This window comes from Octopus sinensis, linkage group LG25, assembly GCF_006345805.1.
Source record: "Octopus sinensis linkage group LG25, ASM634580v1, whole genome shotgun sequence".
Lineage (NCBI taxonomy): Eukaryota > Metazoa > Mollusca > Cephalopoda > Octopoda > Octopodidae > Octopus > Octopus sinensis.
In genome coordinates this window covers 1,523,870-1,544,325 of record NC_043021.1, presented here as the reverse complement: position 1 = coordinate 1,544,325, position 20,456 = coordinate 1,523,870, and the positions used below count along the sequence as shown (strand labels likewise).

General features: G+C 38.3%; 1 protein-coding gene across 2 annotated transcripts in view; it reads right to left on the bottom strand.

Moving 5' to 3' along the window:
* The window catches only part of LOC115224467 (guanine nucleotide-binding protein G(o) subunit alpha), a 67,460-nt gene that overhangs the window by 26,966 nt on the left and 20,038 nt on the right, over nucleotides 1-20,456 (bottom strand). For both annotated transcript variants that reach the window (XR_005003867.1, XM_029795376.2), the window contains exons 2-4: nucleotides 3,100-3,191; nucleotides 1,614-1,706; nucleotides 1,210-1,370 (exon numbers count right to left, since the gene is read on the bottom strand). Coding sequence is in view for 1 of the 2 variants with exons in the window: in XM_029795376.2 (XP_029651236.1) it covers nucleotides 1,210-1,370; nucleotides 1,614-1,706; nucleotides 3,100-3,191 (346 nt within the window). In the remaining variant the exon portion in view is untranslated. The remainder of the gene's footprint in view (nucleotides 1-1,209; nucleotides 1,371-1,613; nucleotides 1,707-3,099; nucleotides 3,192-20,456) is intronic.

The following is a 20,456-nucleotide window of genomic DNA, read 5'->3' as shown; positions in this document are numbered from 1 at the left end:
ACAGACATATACATACAAGGGAGTGTGGCCTAGTGGTTAAGGCTCTGCACTCATAATCGAGAGACCGTGGTTTCAATTCCTAGACTGGGTAATGAATCATGTTCACAAGCAAAACCCTTTCCTCTCAAGTTGTTCTGCGGTTACTTCAACCCCTGATGAGTGGTTCTTGTTTGGGCAACGTCAGTTTGATGGAGGGTGCGAACTAGTGATCACTATAAACAAATTATCTGTGGAGGTCGTTCAACATGAAATTGCAAAATCAACTTTCTCAGACTCATAGGAGACTATCATTACATTTATGTCATTACAGGCTGACCAGGCCATACCCTTTCTAGTTAGAAAATCTTTTTCACATGATGATATGTATGAGCCAAGATATTTGTAATCAGAAACCATATTTAAGGGCGTATTGTTGAGAGTATGGATGATGAAATCACTGTTGGACAGGTACTTGTTTACATATTCAGTCTTGGACTCATTGAGGTAAAGACCTACACAATTTGAGGCTTGTTCAAGAGATTGTAAGAGAGACTGGTCATCAAATCTAAGTAGAGACTTCAAACTTGAAATCTTCAAAGCCACAGTCAAACCAATTCTATTATATGGCTCAGAAACCTGGACGTTATCAAAGAAGCTTGAGAGGCGGTTGGATGGAACCTACACTCGCCTCCTTATGAGAGCTCAAAATCTCTCGTGGAAGCGCCATCCAACCAAAGTACAAATATATGGGAAATTACCACCTGTGTGATCTCTTGTGAAAGGTAGGAGAGTCCAGTTTGCTGGACATTGTTGTAGAGCTGAAAATGAGATAATTTCTACTCTTCTCCTCTGGAAGCCATCTGCTCGCGATACCAGAGGGCGCACACTCTCCTACCCTGATGTAATCTCCAGGGATACAGGCATCCAGCAACAGGACCTCCGTAATGCTATGATGGACCGTGAAGTCTGGCGTAGCATGGTAAATTCTATTGTCTCAACCACGGGTCGAACAATGAGGATGATGACATTTATGTAGCCCAGATATTGGCGGCTGCCAGTAAACAGAGCAGACTCCCAATGGGGTTACTCACAAGTTTGCTTGTCCCAAGGGGTTACTCATCATCATCATCATCATTATGCTGCTGTCACTACTAATACAGACAGCAGCAACAACAGCAACAACAACGACAACAAAATAATCATCATCAACAACAATAGCAGTCTACTTACTAGATTGCTGAATCATTCAGTTCATATTCGTAGCCCCGTGATACTGCAATTCTAACACCTTTGTCCATCCATAGATTGTAGAGTGCTTCCCACACATATGGAATCATGGTTTGGTTTTCGGTCATGCAGTAATTGCATGCAAGCACCTTCTGAGCGTTCAGCTGCAACAAGAGAAAAAGACAAATAAAAGACTTGATACAAATCTGGCCATGCGGAAATATTACCTGGCTTGGAAGCAGGTAAAAGTTGGTGACAGGAAGAGCATCGTCCGGCCATAGAAAAATCTGCTTTAACCAAATTTTATCTGACCCATGCCAAGATTTGGGTTGAACTGGGACTAAGGTAAAGCACCTTAGTTGGCCCAAAGAACTGTGGAGTATGATAGAACTTGGAATCTTACTTACCCTGTTTCGGGGGTCATCCAGATTAATCCGTAATACTCCCATCCCTGCCAAAACATACTTCATGGAATTCAACAGATTGTCTAGTACTGCAGGCTGGAAGTAGAAAAGGAGAAAATAAAGGTTCAAATCTAAGTGAAAGCTAGAAAATCACTATTCTTAAATCTCACAACGTGAGATATTCAGCAACAGTACTTTGGAGTAAAGATTGTTTGCCAGCATAACATGGCAGTCCTGGTTTAGGACGAATGTTGCCTTAATTTAGCCCCAGGAGACATTGTCTACAGCTGGCTACACAACACAATCTGTGTCCTTATATTTTCAAACAAGGGACTCTAGCACCCCAACTCAGCTGAAAACCATATCTGTTTATCACGATTTCTGGGTTACTTCCCTTCATCAGCACAATTATTCTGTGTATCTCTCTATCCCAATGTCACTTTGATGGCATGCGCTGCTCCCTCACTCAATTATAAATCCATCTAGAGCTGAATTTCAAGGCTAAAACTCCTATAAATTCCCCCATAAGCCAACCAGCTTAACCTGAAAGATGAGCAAATGCACACAATTTAACCCAACACTGTACAAAAATCTCAATAAATTTGCCTAAATTTCAACCAACTTCAGCTGACAGTTAACACTTTACCCATCAAATATATCAACGGTGACTCCTTCAGCTCCGAGTGAATGAAATATTTGTTGTGTCCCACTGCAGAAGTCACCAGTGACACCCATACCACAAATAATTGTGGTAGTTTATGCAATGAGCTAGGACATATATCATCATCATCACTTAATGTCTGTTTTCCATGCTAGCATAGCTTGGACGGTTTGACCAGAGCTGGTAAGGCCGGGTGCCACACCAGACTCCATTTTCTGTTGTGACATGGTTTCTACGGCTGGATAACCTACCTAATGCCATCCGCTTTACAGCCTTTGCCTTTTCCTTGGATAACATTGATGGCATGGTGAGGGGAGGCTGGTATGCTCGGGAGACTGCTGGTCTTCCATAAATAACCTTGCCTGGACTTGTGCCGCAGAGGGGAACTTTCTAAGTGCAATTCCATGGTCAGACATAACCAAAAGGGGTCTTACCCTTTTATCCACGGCTTAAACTGAAGTGGAAGTAAAACATTCACGAGTTAACCCAAGGGGTAAGCTAAAACACACATTACCCTTAAAATGAAATTAATCACAAATTCACCTAAAAATAAACCAAATAACCACAGACACCCCTGAGGGTCACACAAATCCAGACAATTACCCTGGAAATAAATAAACCCTCATCATTACCCCAGGGTTACACAATAAGCCATAACTTACCCAGAAATTACCACAAAAGGTAGTCAATGTACCCACAACTCAGCACAGGGGTTAACCAACTACCCATAGCTGAACCCAGTGATTAATTAAGCACCCACAAGTGAACCCAAAGGCTACAGAAACTTCCAAAAATTACAAAAGGGTAAACTAATACCCTTTAACTTACCCTGAAAGCCAATAATTCGTCTTTGGAGAAACCGTCATTGTGAATAATTTTCATCTGCTTTACCAGGGTACTTTTACCACTTTCAGCAGCACCTGAGGTGGAGAAATAGGGTAGATACATTAATATAATGATAGCTTAATAAGAGGGTGTGTGAATGTATGTGTGTGTATAGGTATATGGATGTGAGTGCATGTGAATGTGTGCGCATGTGCGCGTGTGTGTCTGTGTATGTGTGTATGCGTGAAAGTGTGTGAAAGAGAAACAGAGACGGATTAATATAGCAATGTCTTTGTGTAAATATTTAGGGGGTAGCTGTGAGGTTGAGGAGCTTGTTTCTGAACTACGTGGTCTTGGGTTCAATCTCACTGCGTGGCAAATTGGGCAAATGTCTTCTGATGTAGCCCCAGGCTAATTAAAGCCTTGTGAATGGATTTGGTAGATGGAAACTGAAAGAAGTCCACATATATGTGTGTGTGTATAAAATATATACATATATATATATTATATATAAATATATATATATATATATATATAAATAATTACATATATATAAATATATATATAAAATACATATTTATATATATAAATATATATATATATAAATATCATATATATATATATATGTGTGTGTGTGTGTATTATAATATATATGTATACATATATAAATATATATATACAGTATTCTCTCAACTATCGTGGGTGTTACCTTCCAAGAATTCCCAGAATAGGTGAAAATCTGCAAAGTAGAAACAGTACTGTACTGTATATTTTTTTTAATTACTTTTATAATTTGTATATATTTATTTTATTACAAAAGCAAAACAACACCATGGAAGAATGAACATAAACTTAAATAATAAACCGCAATAGGAAAACAGTGATATGGCATGGGATTACTGCATTATATATATATAATATATATATATATATTATATATATATATATATATATATATGCCAGAGCAAGTACTTAAATGTGAAACAAGGTGGAAAAAATAGTACTCGAATACTGGAGGTAGAGTAATACATTTTATTAATAAACCTGCAAAGACATGACAAGAACTATTACTTAGAGTTTTTGTGATGTCTTTGCAGTTTTATTAATAAAGTATATATCAAACCGTCCATCCCATCCATGGTAGCATGAAAAACGGATGTTAAATGATGATGATGATGATGATGATATATCAGTCTACACGTATGCTTACATATCTATTTATTCAGACATACACACACACACACACATTCAAATATACATATAAAGAAACTGGATTATCCACTCACAGACACAACCCACTATCCATTCACCACCACCACCACCACCACCATCCAATGCACCAAATCACCAACTCTGCACCCTCTGCACCCCACTCAACCCCCCAACCCCCACTTACATGCCCAGGCCCTGGTCACATGGCATGCGTTCCTTCTTATGTTTGTATAACGAATAATTTTGTTTCATTCTTGTTTCAATGTTGTCTTAGTGAGAAATTTGGTCAACTGCAAAACAGAATTCTTTTCAACTTCTTTTAGCCACAGGCATGACAAACGTGGTTTGAGACGTTGTCTTTTCTATGATGTGGATTTGGAATGAAGGTTACATTATCGTTAAGGAATCCCCAAGTTGACTCACCAAAGATATAATTTGGAATTTTTATTCATGTCGATGTCAGTGCCACCTCACTGCTCCCACCCCCTGCTGGTGGCACATAAAATGTACTCACTAATCTCTCGGAATAGTTGGCGTTGGGAAGGGCATCCAGCTGTAGAAACCTTGCCGGAACAGACTGGAGCCTGGTGCAGCCTCCTGGCTTCCCAGTTATCAGTCAAACTGTCCAACATAGAAACTGGACGATAAATGATGATGATGATGATGATTATAAAAAATATTTTCATCTTATCAAACTTCAATATGGGAAAAGTCTACAAGCTTCTATGCCAATAAATCATTTTTGTTCCTGAGTATCGTCTTTTATACCTACCACAGACTGCTCAAAGCTTACAAACCCCCTACACTTAGATCCTTGGATCTTGTAATTTACATATATACATATGTATAATCATATATATATATATATATATATATATATATATATAAATAATAAATATTAGGGATAAATCCAAATTTACAGGGAAAAAAATCAGATTTAGGATTAAATCCAATTTTATAGTAAATATTATAAAATATTATAGAGACAAAACCACTATTTTGCAAAACAAACAAGGAAAGACTTAATCATACATAAAATTTTAATAAATAGTATTAAAATTTTATGTATTGATTAAGTCTTTCCTTGTTTGTTTTGCAAAATAGTGGTTTGTCTCTAATAATATTTTATATATATATATATATATATATATACACACACATACATACACATGTATAGATATATATATAAATACATATACATAATCATATAAATATATATAAAATGTTATATAATGTTATAATAAAAGCCCACAAGTCTTGTTAATTACAGCTACCTAGGGTTTCCTGGTTGAAAGAGTAATTTATTTTGAAATATTTCAAACTGAGAATGAGACTCCAAAAAGATGAAAGGCAAAGCTGACCCCAGCAGAATTTCAATTCAGAATGAAAAGACAGAGACAAAATGCCGCTAAGCAGTTCGTCTGGCATGCTAATCATTCTGCCAACTCACCACCTTAACAACAACAACAACACTAACAATAATATGTGACTTTCCTTCTAGTACAAAACCTCTTTTGGCTGCAATATGGACGAAAATTTATTCAGTAAAATTGTTCTCATGAAAACCTGTAAGCAACATGTGATCTTTTCTCTCTCTCTTCCCACTTTTTATTTTGTGTATTTTGTATATAAAACTGACCTTGTGGAAACATTAACGAATATATTTTCAAGAAAACTATTATACAAAAAAATATTTGTCATGTGAAAAGGAATTTTTTGCATTTTTACTTTCATATCTGTAAATACATGATATAAAAAAAAAAGAAACTATCTACTCCTTATGTCAAAGAAATAAAACTTGTTTTATTTAAACAAACAAAAAAAGAGATTTTTAAAAAACTTTTACTTGTTTCAGTTACTACATACACATACAAAGGGTTTCTTTCAGTTTCTATCTACCAAATCTGACTCTCAATGCTTTGGTTGGTACAAGGTTAGAGTAGAAGATACTTGCCTAAGATGCCATGTAGTGGGACTGAACTTAGAACCATGTGATTGGAAAACCAACTTTTTACAACACAGCCATGCCTGCGCCTACATATATGTGTGATGACCCAAACCAACAGATTCCTCTATTCTACAAACCTTACCAATCTTCTGTACCTTATATTAATGTCTGGTGCCAATACAGACCGTCACTAATATATACCGGTATTCCGAGTTTTATGCCCCTTTTGACATCATGGTTTCCTTATCTCTGATACTGAATGTTCTTAGGATCCATCCAGCCAGTCTTCTGCACTTTGTCACCATCCTGGTAATGTGCACTTGGAAAGAGGTATCATCACTCATGTCTATACCCAGGTCCCTCACTGATTTAGGCTCTGGGATTGAAATTCCCAGTGGACCAGTATAAATGTGGACCTTGAAAATGTTGTGTTCACAATTATTTTCAGAAATATAAATTTCAATATTTTCTGTATTAAAGTATGAAAACATAATAGAAACAATTGTTGGCCTTGTGAGGTGATTTCTACAATTAGAAACGTGATTTTTTTCTATACATATTTTTGTTATGTAATACTCTGAATTTCTCAAAACTCTTCTAAATGATATTCAGAGCAATTTGTCATACATGAGAAATTACCTTGAATGTGTAGTCTACTGGCATTTATTTGTGTCTAATTGTTTGATCTAGTTAACCAAATTTGTTCAAAACCCAGATTTTTTAATCCCCTACTTTTACTTTTACTTCTTATATGTGTGTGTGTGTGTATATATATATATATATAGGGAGAGTTTACGAAAAAAACAAAAGACGAAGACAGGTGGTGTACAAAACAAACAGATGTATTAGTATAACACTCAGGAATGGAAAAAGTCTTTTATGTTTTGAGCCTACGCTCTTCTACAGAAAGGGACACAGATAAAACAAGGAGAGAAAAAAATGTGTGTAGTGGCTAACGATCTATCATATATATATATATAAGGAGCACTCTGTCAGTTATGACGACGAGGGTCCCAGCTGATACAATCAACGGAACAGCTTGCTCGTGAAATTAACGTGCAAGTGGCTGAGCACTCCAAAGACACGTGTACCTTTGATGTAGTTCTCGGGGAGATTCAGCGTGACACAATGTGTGACAAGGCTGACCCTTTGAAATACAGATACAACTCATTTTTGCCAGCTGAGTGGACTGGAGCAGCGTGAAATAAAGTGTCTTGCTCAAGAACACAAAACGCTGCTGGGAATTGAACTCACGACCTAACGATCATTAGCCAAATGCCCCTAACCACTAAGCCATGCACCTTCACTGTATGTGTATATATATATATATATATATATATATATATATATTATATATATATATATATATAATATATATATATATATATAATATATATATATATATATATAAAATCATAATTGTTTAATTTCCACCTTCTGTGTTGGCATGGGTTGGATAGCTATGGCTGATATTTTTTATGGCTAAAAGCTATGGCTGAAAATAGAATTTTATTGCTATCAGCGGGTGCCTCGGGGTAAAAAAATAAGCTGTCAACACCCAGATAGGGTGTTGACGAATGTCCTCCTAAAATTTGAACGACATGCATGCTAATTTGTGGATGTGCATATATTATAATCACGTACACACACACACACACACACACACACACGCACACACATATCATGCCTTTTATAGATATGATACACTTACACACACATACCACAGATTGTGTATGGATATTGTCAGTGAGGTCTGTGTAACTATCACTATCACCATAGCAACAGTACAACAGTACACCAATGTGATGTTATGCATGACATGTGATGTTGTGGAATTGGAGTAAAGATTTCACAGTTGACTGATTTTTATAGTTGCAATTATATATATAAATATATATATATAATGATATATAATCGGGTGAGACCAGGGTGGAAGAAGTAACAGTTGAAGGTGATGGTGGTGGTGGTGGTGGTGGTGTGGAGGTGCTAGAGTGATTAGCCAAAGAAGCTATGGTGAGGGTTGGTGGGTGAGAGTGGAGGTGATGTAAGAGCAGGTAAGAGCAACATAAAAAAATATTTTAAAAATCTGGTTCTCCATCGGTTACAACAACGAGGGTTCCAGTTGATCCAATCAACAGAGAACAGTCTGCTCGTGATATTGAAGCACAAGCGGCTGAGTACTCCACAGACACGTGTACTCTTAACATAGTTCTCAGAGAGATTCAGCACGAGACATCAAATATGATAAGGCTGGCCCTTTTTAATTACAGGTATAACTTGCTTTTGCCAGCTGAGTGGACTGGAGCAACATGAAATGAAGTGTCTTGCTCAAGGATTAATGTGCCACCAGGAATTGAACTCACGACCTTGCGATTGTGAGTCGAATACCCTAAACTCTAAACCACGTGCCTTCACTAAGGCAACATAAACATAGGCGTAGGAGTGGCTGTGTGGTAAGCAGCTTGCTTACCAACCACATGGTTCCGGGTTCAGTCCCACTGCATGGCACCTTGTGCAAGTGTCTTCTGCTATAGCCTCAGGCTGATCAAAGCCTTGTGAGTGGATTTGGTAGGCGGAAACTGAAAGAAGCCCGTTGTATATATGTATGTATATATATATATATATGTGTGTGTGTGTATATGTTTGTGTGTCTGTGTTTGTTCCCCCCAACATCGCTTGACAACCGATGCTGGTGTGTTTACGTCTCCGTAACTTAGCGGTTCAGCAAAAGAGGCCTGATAGAATAAGTACTAGGCTTACGAAGAATAAGTCCTGGGGTGCTCCAGCATGACTGCAGTCAAATGACTGAAACAAGTAAAAGAGTAAAAAAAAGAGTATAGAGAGAAGCTGGCATAAGGCTGGTTGCTGTGTAGCTCCAGTTTAACTCTGATGATCTCAGCTGATCAGACCTATGAGAGAGAGAGAGAGAGAGAGAGAGAGTGACAGACAGAGATAGAGAAAAAGAGAGAAAGAGGCATTCAAGCCAAGGCATCACCCATCCTATCTTTTTATTTGGGGGGATCCACTTAGTAGACTACATAAACCAATGCACCTTTTCAATTCTGCGTGACTTGAGGGAGATTTGTCTGCTATTTCTAGGATGTCGGGCAATGGCCACTCATAGGCTCTTTTGTAGGCCTGTGGCATAATGGTAGGCTGATGTGGTGGTGGTGGAGGAACAGTGTGAGGTACAATAAGTGTAAGTGGGAGACAGGATCTGAATGAGAGAGGGTGCAAGGGACTACTACTACTACTACTGCTGCTACTACTGCTACTACTACTACTACTACTACTACTACTGGTATTAGATGCAGTATTGAACCTCCCTTCCTTCTTTCCACTGCCGCCGCCACTACCCATCCTTGCTTCTAATTAACTCACCTGACATGACAGAGGTGGTGCAGTGTGCCAGGTAATACTATACTTGGATTGAAATAGTAGAACAATATAGCAACGCACACAGACACACAGACACACACACCAATACACGCACACATACAAATCAAACTTATGCACACAGACATACACACAAAGAAGCACACACACATACAGACATACACAAAAATACTGATACACCTATCCACACAAACATATACAAACATACATTTTGGAGAATCCAAGCATAACCACCACCACTACTACTACTACTACTGCGATGATGATAATGATGATGATGATAATAATAAATAAGAAGAAGAAGAAGAAGAAGAAGAAGAAGAATGGTTTCAAATTTTGGCACAAGGCCAGGTATTTTGGGAGAGGATGCTAGTCGATTACATTGTAATCAACCCCAGGACAGATGAAAGGTAAAGTCAACCTTGGCAGAATTAGAATGATGATGATGATGATGATGATGATCTCTTTATTATCCACTACGTTTTAAATTAAGCAAAACATTATGGACGGTACAGGGCAAAACAAAGAATGTGTGTGTATGTGTGTGTGTGTTGTTGTGAGGGTTTTGCATGTAAACAAGACTAACAAAATTTTTTAAAAAATGGTAGAAAGACAGAAATCAACAATGTGTGATTCTCAATAGAGAGGAGATGTTGGAGGGCTGCTCATAGAAAAACCCCATAAAAAAACTATGCGTACCCTGACTTTTGGGGCAGGTGCATTTTATCCTTTACTCTTTTCCAATTACAGACATACGCTCAGGGCAGGCCCGTTCACCCACACCATTCTCACCACTTTCATCTACCTTTCAGCAACTTGACTAGAAGATAACACTTCCCTCTCTGCCTTTATTTTCCTTTTCAAGTCTACATAGACATGGGACCTTTCGAGTGGGATGGGCTACTTGACCTGAAGAAAATTCTAACTGGGCCTCACCTGCGAGATCATGCGCTGTTTATCTTGATATGAGATCACCGTGTCGCGCACGTATGGTTGTGATGCATGTGCCTGGAGTACCCTTATCAGCCGGGTAGTCATGATGGGTATACTGGGCTTCGTATATTTGTACTCCAGTGTCACTTTGATGGCATGCACTGCTCTCTCACACAACAACAACAACAATAATAATAATGATATTCCTGCCGCCGTCGCCACTTTACTAATACTATTACTACAACTGTTACTATTAAAATAACCACCATTGTTGCTGCTACTAATATTACTACCAAAGTAACTACACAAGTCTTCAGTCCATCGAGGCTCCCCGCCACCATCACCACCACTGCCCTGTTTTGGATGCGGGTGAGAGTAAACTGGTAGAATTGTGATATTTCTTTAACCAATATTTTTTGCTATTTCAATTTCGATGACAGCACTGCATGACTGGCATCCGTGTTAGTGGAGCGCTAAGAGCACCATCTGAGCATGATCACTGCCAGGGCCGCTGACTGGCCCTCATGCCGGTGGCACGTAAAAAGCACCATTCGAGTGTGATCATTACTAGCGCCGCCTTACTGGCACTTGTGCTGGTGGTATGTGAAAAACAAGATTCGAGTGAGGATGTTGCCAGTGCCACTGGACTGGCTCCTGTGCAGGTGGCACATAAAAACACCATTTGAGCATGGCCATTGCCAGTACTGCCTGACTGGCCCTTGTGCTGGTGGCACGTAAAAGCACCCACTACACTCTCTGAGTGGTTGGCGTTAGGAAGGGCATCAAGCTGTAGAAACTCTGCCAGATCAGATCGGAGCCTGGTGCAGCCATCTGGTTTGCCAGACCTCAGCCAAACCTGTTTCTTTATTGCCCACAAGGAGCTAAACATAGAGGGGACAAACAAGGACAGACAAAGAGATTAAGTCGATTACATCGACCCCAGTGCATAACTGGTACTTAATTTATCGACTCAGAAAGGATGAAAGGCAAAGTCGATCTCAGTGGAATTTGAACTCAGAACATAACGGCAGACAAAATACCGCTAAGTATTTTGCTCAGCGTTCTAACGTTCCTGCCAGCTCGCTGCCTTCCTCAGACTCACAGGGTCTACACACACACACACACACACACACACACACCACACTTTCTCTCTCTCTCTCTCCTTTATATGTGGCTTTGGTCGAGTCAGGCGCTATAGTAGAAGATATTTGCCCAAGGTGGCACACAATGGGGGCTGAACCTGGAGCCATGTGGCTGGGGAGCAAATATCCAGCTTGCCATTCCACATATAAAGGAGAGAGAGAGAGAGAGAGTGTGTGTGTGTGTGTGTGTGTGTGTATGTGTATAGGTGTAAGAATGGCTGTGGGCTTAAGAAGTTCACTTGTAGTTCCAATCCCACCGTGAATGGAATTTGGTCAATGGAAACTGCAGAAGTTGAGAAGCAAGACGAACTACAATTAATTAATTACATATATATATATATATATACACACACACACATGTACAGACACGGAGGATGGTTCAGAAATCCCCTTGGCATATAAATGATGTATAAAATATTTTACTTTCTTACAGTTTTTGCTTTTGTTATATTTATTTTTCTACTATATTTGTGATGTTTGTTGTGAATAGTGAATATCTTTTGATACTGTATAATTATGTGTGTGTGTGTGTATGTATATATATATATATATATATATATATATATATATATATGTATATATATGTTTGGTGAAATAGAAAGATGAATAATCTTGTTGCAGATTAATCAAAAGTTTAACCGATACCTTGGTAGCAAAAATCACAGCAGAGGAAAGCACGGTTGGAGGTACACGTGTAGAATGCAATAAAAGGATTTCTGTTCAATCTTCGTTCAACTCCATTTCTTCAATTCACTAATAATATATATATATATATATATATATGTATATATATATATATATATATATATATATTATATATATATATATATATATATATGTATATATATATATATATATATATATATATATATATATATATATATATATATATATATATATGTATATATATATGTATATATATATATATATATATAATATATATATATATATATATATATATTATATATATATATATATAATATATATATATAATATATATATATATATGTATATATATATATATTATATATATGGGCCAATAGGTCAATGAGCCAACATGGGACATGGCCAAGAATCTCCCAAAGTTTGCAGGAGTGTTCCTTTAACCCTTTAAGTAGAAAGTTAATTTTCATGGTGCTGCATTAACGCACCTGTGCCAGTGGCTCTGCTAAGTGGTTGGCATTAGGAAGGGCATCCACCAATAGAAACCATGTCACAACAGACCATTGGAGCCATTTCCATGTCAAATCATCCAACCCATGCCAGCATGGAGAGCAGATGTTAAATGATGATGATGATTCTAGCAATGATGTTAAATTTATCTACCAAAAAATTAGAATTGGTATTTTCTGCAAGTCCTGTTGCCTCAATAAACTTCACATATCTAAACAGAAAATGGTTACAAACGTGACATTCTTCAACAAAAGACAGACTTGTATCTAAAACTGCTTTCCACAATTAAGGGTAATGAAATTTCAAGTGGGTATATCTGATTTAAAAGGGTCAACAAATGATAACAACAATGATGAAGATGATTACACTAACGAGGTTGATTATGACATTCCTTATTCTCTTTATATTGTAATTAACTAATTCTAACCTTTTCACTGTGAAATTCAATTTCATGCTTATTCCAGTAATGATGATAAATATCTATTCCAAAAAAGAGAATTGGCATTTTCTGCATGTCACATTGCCTCAGTAAACTTGACATATCTCGAGAGAAAATCATTATGAACATTACATTCCTCAACAGAAGATAAACTGGGAAATAAAACTGTTTTCTACACTTTAGTGCTGATAAAATTTAAATTGGATAGATCAGATTTCTGTAGTTTATACTACAGAGAAGCCAAAAGCTTGGAGTTAAAAATTTTTAAATATATTTACAGCAACCAAATAAACTGTAGCAAGGCGCAAGAAGCCAGAACCATTTTGAATGAGATCTTGCCAGTAGCCATTGCCAAGTGCAAAACGACAATGAGACTCTCGCTGGCAACCAGTATTTAAGCGAGAGAACAATATTCTCTCTCTCACTCTTCTCACGCTCAATGCCGAGAAACTCTGCAAAGCTAGTAGCTCACAGAGGACTCTTGTCCCACTCTGACTCCACAAGCTTATCTCCAGAGGTAATGAACCTCACGTGTATGGAGTCAAGACAAACCATGTGCTGCTATAAAGATGGTCACTGAGAGCGAACCACAGGGACGAGAACTCTGTAAAATAAATGGTTACTGAAGTCTGCTCCGCTTGTGTACTTCTTCTTTGAGTTCCAGATCCTTGAAACTACAAAAATAATTATAATAATAGAAGGAGATACTCCACAGGAATCATAAACCTTCGATTCCATTATAAAATAGTCTGTAATGAAAAGACTTTGACAAACAAACAACTGATGGATTATTTAACCAACACATTAAACAAATAAGCGATTAGCTTTGCTTTTTAACCTTATGCTGACCCATAAGGGCTAGTTTTCTGGTTTCATGGCATATGTATTCCCCACTGGATAAGATACCGGTCTGTCACAGGATTACTCATTTTTGCCAGCTGAGTGGACTGGAGCAATGTGAAATGAAGTGGTTTGCTCAAGAATACAATGCATGGCCCGGTCCAGGAATCGAAACCACAATCTTATGATCACAAGTTCAACACTCTAACCACTAAGCCACACACTCCCATGATTAGTTAGTTGGTTAGACATTTACCTGATTGACTAACAATAAAGAAGTGATATTGAGCCAGTGCATGTGTGTATTATTGCCGGCATAATGACCTTCCCAAGACAATTTATTTTTGCTTAATTAAATTTTTTTTGAATAATGAGCCCTATTTTGATTTATTGGCCATTTTTTAGATTTAAAAAGCCATTAAATATAACTGAGCCCTTCAGTATCTACAAAGGCTCTTGTAAGTTTTGGGGCTTCATCAAACTGTTTAGAGTCCTCAGATTTAATGGGGCCCTTTTTATTACACTATGTTTTGAATTAGTAAAATTGTAGGGGTTTCCAAAACCTGTTGACCCCAGGACCCAACTAGGTCTAAATATGACCCAGAATATGTCCTTCAATTTTTTTAAGATGAGAGGGTGTAATCTGAGGGAGATTTAACAGCTATTTCTAGCAGATTGAATGACAACATGAGGTTTCATGATTGGATTGTGATGGTGAAATAATTGTGTAATTACACATCATAGCATTTGTGGTTGTGTGTGTGTGTGTGATAGTGGTTTATGTGTGTGTCTGCGTGGTTGCGTGCATGAATGTGAGAAAGTGTGTGAGTGTGACAGATAGAGAGTGTGTATGTGTGTGTGTGTGGTTGTGTGAGAGTTGGTGTAAGTGCGTGCATACAAGAGTGTGTGAGTGTATACATGTATGTGTGTATGCATGCATGTATGTATGTGTGTGTGTATGTTTGTGAGTGTATGCATGTGTGTGAGTGTACTGGTGTTATATGGATATCTGTGTCTGTGTGTGTGTGTGTGTATCTGTCTGTATGTATGTGTGTGTGTGTGTAAGATCGCTGGTGTTATACAGATATCTGTGTGTCTGTAGAGATATGTAATGGCATGCAATATATGATGCGTGAATGATGGTGAGGCAGTGACAGGGGGGGTAGTGGTGGTGGTGGTGGTGGTGATAGTGGTAGTGGTGGTGGTGGTGGTGGTGGTGGTGGTGGTGTTGCAGTGATCTGAGGCAGAATGTGTGAGCAGTAAGTAGTATGGGAGGTGGAGGAGGAGGAGTGGTTGTTTTTACAGTGGTGGTGGAGGAGGAGGGGTAAGATGGTGGATGCCCATGTGTTTGTAGTACACGTGATGATGATGATGATGATGATGATGGTGGTGGTGGTGAAGATGATGATAATGATGATGATGGTGGTGGTGGTGAAGATGATGATAATGATGATGATGATGACAGCTGGTGAGTGTATGGGATGGAGTAGTGTTGAACGGCAGTAGTGGAGGTGGTGGTGGTGTGGTGGTAGTGGTGAGGCTGCTGATAGATGGGAGGAGAGCAGTGGAGGGGTAGTTGTGGGTGAGGGTTGGGGTGTTTGTGATGGTGGTGGTGGCGGTGCTGGTGTGTGTGTGTGGGGGGGGCGATGGTTGTGACCAGGATGAGGTGAGCCTGAAGAAAAACTAAATGACTAACTTAACACAGCCAGCAAACACAGCAGTCATAAAAACTGGTGCCACTCCTCCCACCTTCTCGAATCCACCCCCATCCACCACCACCACTACCACCACCACTACTAACAACAACAACACCCCCACTGACTATTGCCACCATAAGGTGGCTGGAAGAGGAAGCAGAGTGGCGTGGGTGGTGATGGTGGTAATGGAGGCAGAAGGGAGTTGATAAGGGAACAGAGCAGATATGTGTAATTTGGGTGGAGGTGGGCGTGGGTGGAACGGCAGCCAGATCAAAGGTGTGTCTGTGTAGTGGAATGAGGTGCAGTGGATTGCGGAGGTAGGAGAGTTTCGGCTCGGGGTGGGGGGAGATGGGGGATGGCGTATCTTCTAGGTAAAACCTGACTCAGTAAACTGACCCCTACCCCATTTTCGACACCCACCCCGTTTTCTCTACCCCCCACCCCACCCCGATCCCAGTTCTGCTTTAATTCTAATTTGGTGGCAGACATCCTGTAACCCATTGGCATCATCTCTTGTTGGATAAGCTCGAGGGATAATCCTTTATATTATGTGCGTATCTTTGACTTGCTTCAGTCAACTAGACAAGTGGCCATGCTGGGGCAGTACCTTAAAGAATTTTGTCAGACAGATCAACCCCAGTGCTATTCTTTTATTCTTTTACTTGTTTCTGTCATTTGACAGCGGCCATGCTGGAGCACCGCCTTAAAGGGTTTTAGTCGAAGAAATCGACCCCAGGACTTATCCTTTGTATGCCTAGTACTTATTCTACAGATCGATTTTGCCGAACCGCTAAGTTACAGGGATATAAACACACCACATTGGTCGTCAAGCGATGGTGGATTTTCTACAGCTGGATGCCCTTCCTGCTGCCAACACTTGTCTGTTAACAAGCAGACCCCAAAAGGATGAAAGGTAAAGTCGACCTCGGTGGAATTTGAACTCAGGAAGTGAAGACGGATGAAATACTGCCAAGCATTTTGCCCAGCTTACTAAATAATGATGATGACAACAATCCTTTCTGCTAAAGGCACAAGGCCTGAACGTTGATTACATCGACTCCAGTATGTAACTGGTACTTATTTTATCCACCTTAAAAGGACGAAAAGCAAAGTCAAGATCGGTGGAGATTCTGCCAGCTCTCAATGATGATGGTGGTGGTGGGGATGATGATGGTGATGATGATGGTGAAGGTGATGATGGTGGTGGTGGTGGTGATGATGATAATGGTGATGGTGACGGTGATGATGATGGTGATAATGGTGGTGATGATGATGATGATGATGATGATGGTGATGATGACAGTAGAATGCCTGGACATCATTATCAAGGAAATGAAAATGCGCACCAATAGACAATCAATACATCCACAAAATTCATGGGAAAAAAAAAATATGACCAAAGACTAAAGACTCAGAGATGGAAATAAACCGGATGCGGACAATGAACGCTGAAGTGGTGGAGTGATTCTTATCATTGTCAGTGCTTTGGGGTTCAAGGAAAAAAATAGTGAATGAGTTCACTGGCAAACCACTTGATAAACATTAGTATCCGTGAACTCAAAAGGATCAGCCTCTTGAGACCAGGAGGTTGGCGTTAAATAGTAACAACACATCCTTTGTAATTTTAGAATCATGGGTTACGTCCCCAAAAGGGATGGACAGCAACAAGAGTCAATAGACAATGATAATAATAATAATAATAATAATCTTTTCTACAATAGGCACAAAGAGCTGGAATTTGTGTGAAGGAGGGATGGTCACAAACATCAGCCCCTGTACTTGACTGGTACTTCATTTATGAAAGGCAAAGATGACCTCAATGGAAGACAATGTAAAGTCGGATGAAATGATGCTAGGTATTTTGTTTGGCATGCTAACCATTTTGGCAGTTTGCCACCTTCCTGTAATAATAATAATCCTTTCTTTGTCTTTCCCGTGAAACTCTATGCCCCTCTTACACTTTTCTTTATCTTGTTTTTTTTTTTGTTAGACACCATCAAAAAAGCTATGGCTGATATTTTTTATGGCTAAAAGCTATGGCTGAAAATAGATTTTTATGCTATCCGCGGGTGCCTCGGGGAAAAAAATAAGTTGATAGGGTGTTGACGAATGTCCTAAAATTTGAGCGACATGCATGCTAATTTGTGGATGTGCATAAATTACAATCCCGTACACACACACACACATCATGCCTTTTATAGATATGATGATGATAATAATAATAATGTGAGTGGATTTGGTAGACAGAAACTGAAAGAAGACCATCGTATATATGTATGTATATATATATATATATATATATATATATATATATATATATTATATATATAATATAATATAATGTATGTATGTATGTGTGTGTATATGTTTGTGTGTCTGTGTTTGTTCTCCCAACATTGCTAGACAACTGATGCTGGTGTGCTTACGTCCCCGTAACTTAGCGGTTTGGCAAAAGAGAAGTCATAGAATAAGTACTAGGCTTACAAAGAATAAGTCCTGAGGTCGATTTGCTCGACTAAAGGCGGTGCTCCATCATGGCCGCAGTCAAATGACTGAAACAAGAAAAAGGGTAAAAAGCGTAACCCTGGAAGGACGAAAAGCCAAGGTGACCTCAGCAGTACTTGAACACGGAACATAAAGACTCAGAAGAAACGCTGCCAAGCATCTTGTCCATCTGGCTGAAGATGCTGCCAACTTGTCGCCTTAATTCCTGCCAGGAATGAAATTTATATTTCTTTTCTCCAAATTGCTATTAAATTCTTCATTGTTCAGAATCTGTTATATCTGTGTTAGTATTACATATGAGTGTGTATGTTCCATATGTAGATATATACACACACACACACACACATATATGTATATACACATATACATATTACGTATCTCCAAATGCAGATGTTCCATTTATACACTTTGTGCGCTCACACTTCTCTGGTCTCATTCAAGGAGAGAAAGTTTAAAGAGAAACTAGATGAAGGAATGATAAAAAGTTGATAATAACAGAGATGGGATGAAGAGATAGAGAGAAAGAATGAGGGACAGTGAAGTGGTGGTGGTGGTGGTGGTGGTGGTGGTGGGGAGAGGTAGAACGGAAAGCAAAGCAATAGGAGAAGGGGAGAGAGAAGTGGGAGCGAGGGAGAGAGAGTGCATGTGAAAGGGCGAGAGTGGGAGGAAATGAAAGAAAGAGCTGTAAGAATCTATCTACATTGTGTGAGATGAAGTTATGTAAGGTATTTCCTGTAAGGAGGGTAACCGTTTCTACAGACTCACACACACACACACACACACACGCAAACACACACACACACGCATGTACTGTCCATTAAGGAACATTAAGGACATCATTTGCAGACACATATATATATATATGTATGTGTACACATATATATACATATACATACATACATCCATGCATATGTGTGTGTATATATGTATGTATGAGTGTATATATATATATATATATATATATATATATATATATATATATGTATATATGTATGTATGTTGCATGTATTTATGTATATATATATATATATACCAACTAATACATACTAATACGTACTAATACATACTAGTACATACTATACTTACACCAACCCTATACATACACACGTCCAGACCCCCATACGCACTTATACTCTCTCAACACCACCAACCACACCTATACATACCAATACGTACTTACATACTAATACATACTAATACATACACCAACCCATACATACGCACGTCCAGACCAATCCACGCACTAATCTCTCTCATACCACACCACACACACACACACCCTTATACATACTATACATACACACCACCCTATACAACACATCCAGACCCCTCCCACGCACTTTTAGCTGGTCCTCAACCCTATTATCTCCCCTTATTTCGCTCTCGCGTCTCATGTTGATCTTTGACCTCTGGCCGAAATCAGATCGCCATGTTGATTCGTTAGCTACTGCACGCATTTTTTTTCTCTCCTTCTTTCTGTGTTTTTTCTCTCTCTGTGTATCTTTCTGTTGAAGAGCGTAGCTCGAAACGTAAAGACTTGTTTTATTTATATTTCCTGAGCGCCATACAATACAATTGTTCGTTTGTTTTCCACCTGCCTTCGTCTTTTGTTTATTTTCATAAAGCTTCCCGTTATATATATATGTATGTGTGTGTGTATATATGTATATATTTTATACCACACACATACACACACACACACACCCCCACACATTATATATATATTATATATATATATATATATATATATATATATATATATACACAGATAGGATATATATATATATATAATATACACAGATAGGTATATATATATATATATATATATATATATATAACCACACCACACATATATATACATATATAAACATAAATATTTTACATATATGAACATATATACATACATATAATACAAACGCACACACAAATATATACACATACATACATAAATATATATATATATATTTATACACGTACATATATAATATATATATATATATATATATATATATATACATACATATACATACATGTGTGTATGTGTGTGCATGTGTATGTATGCACACTAGTTATTT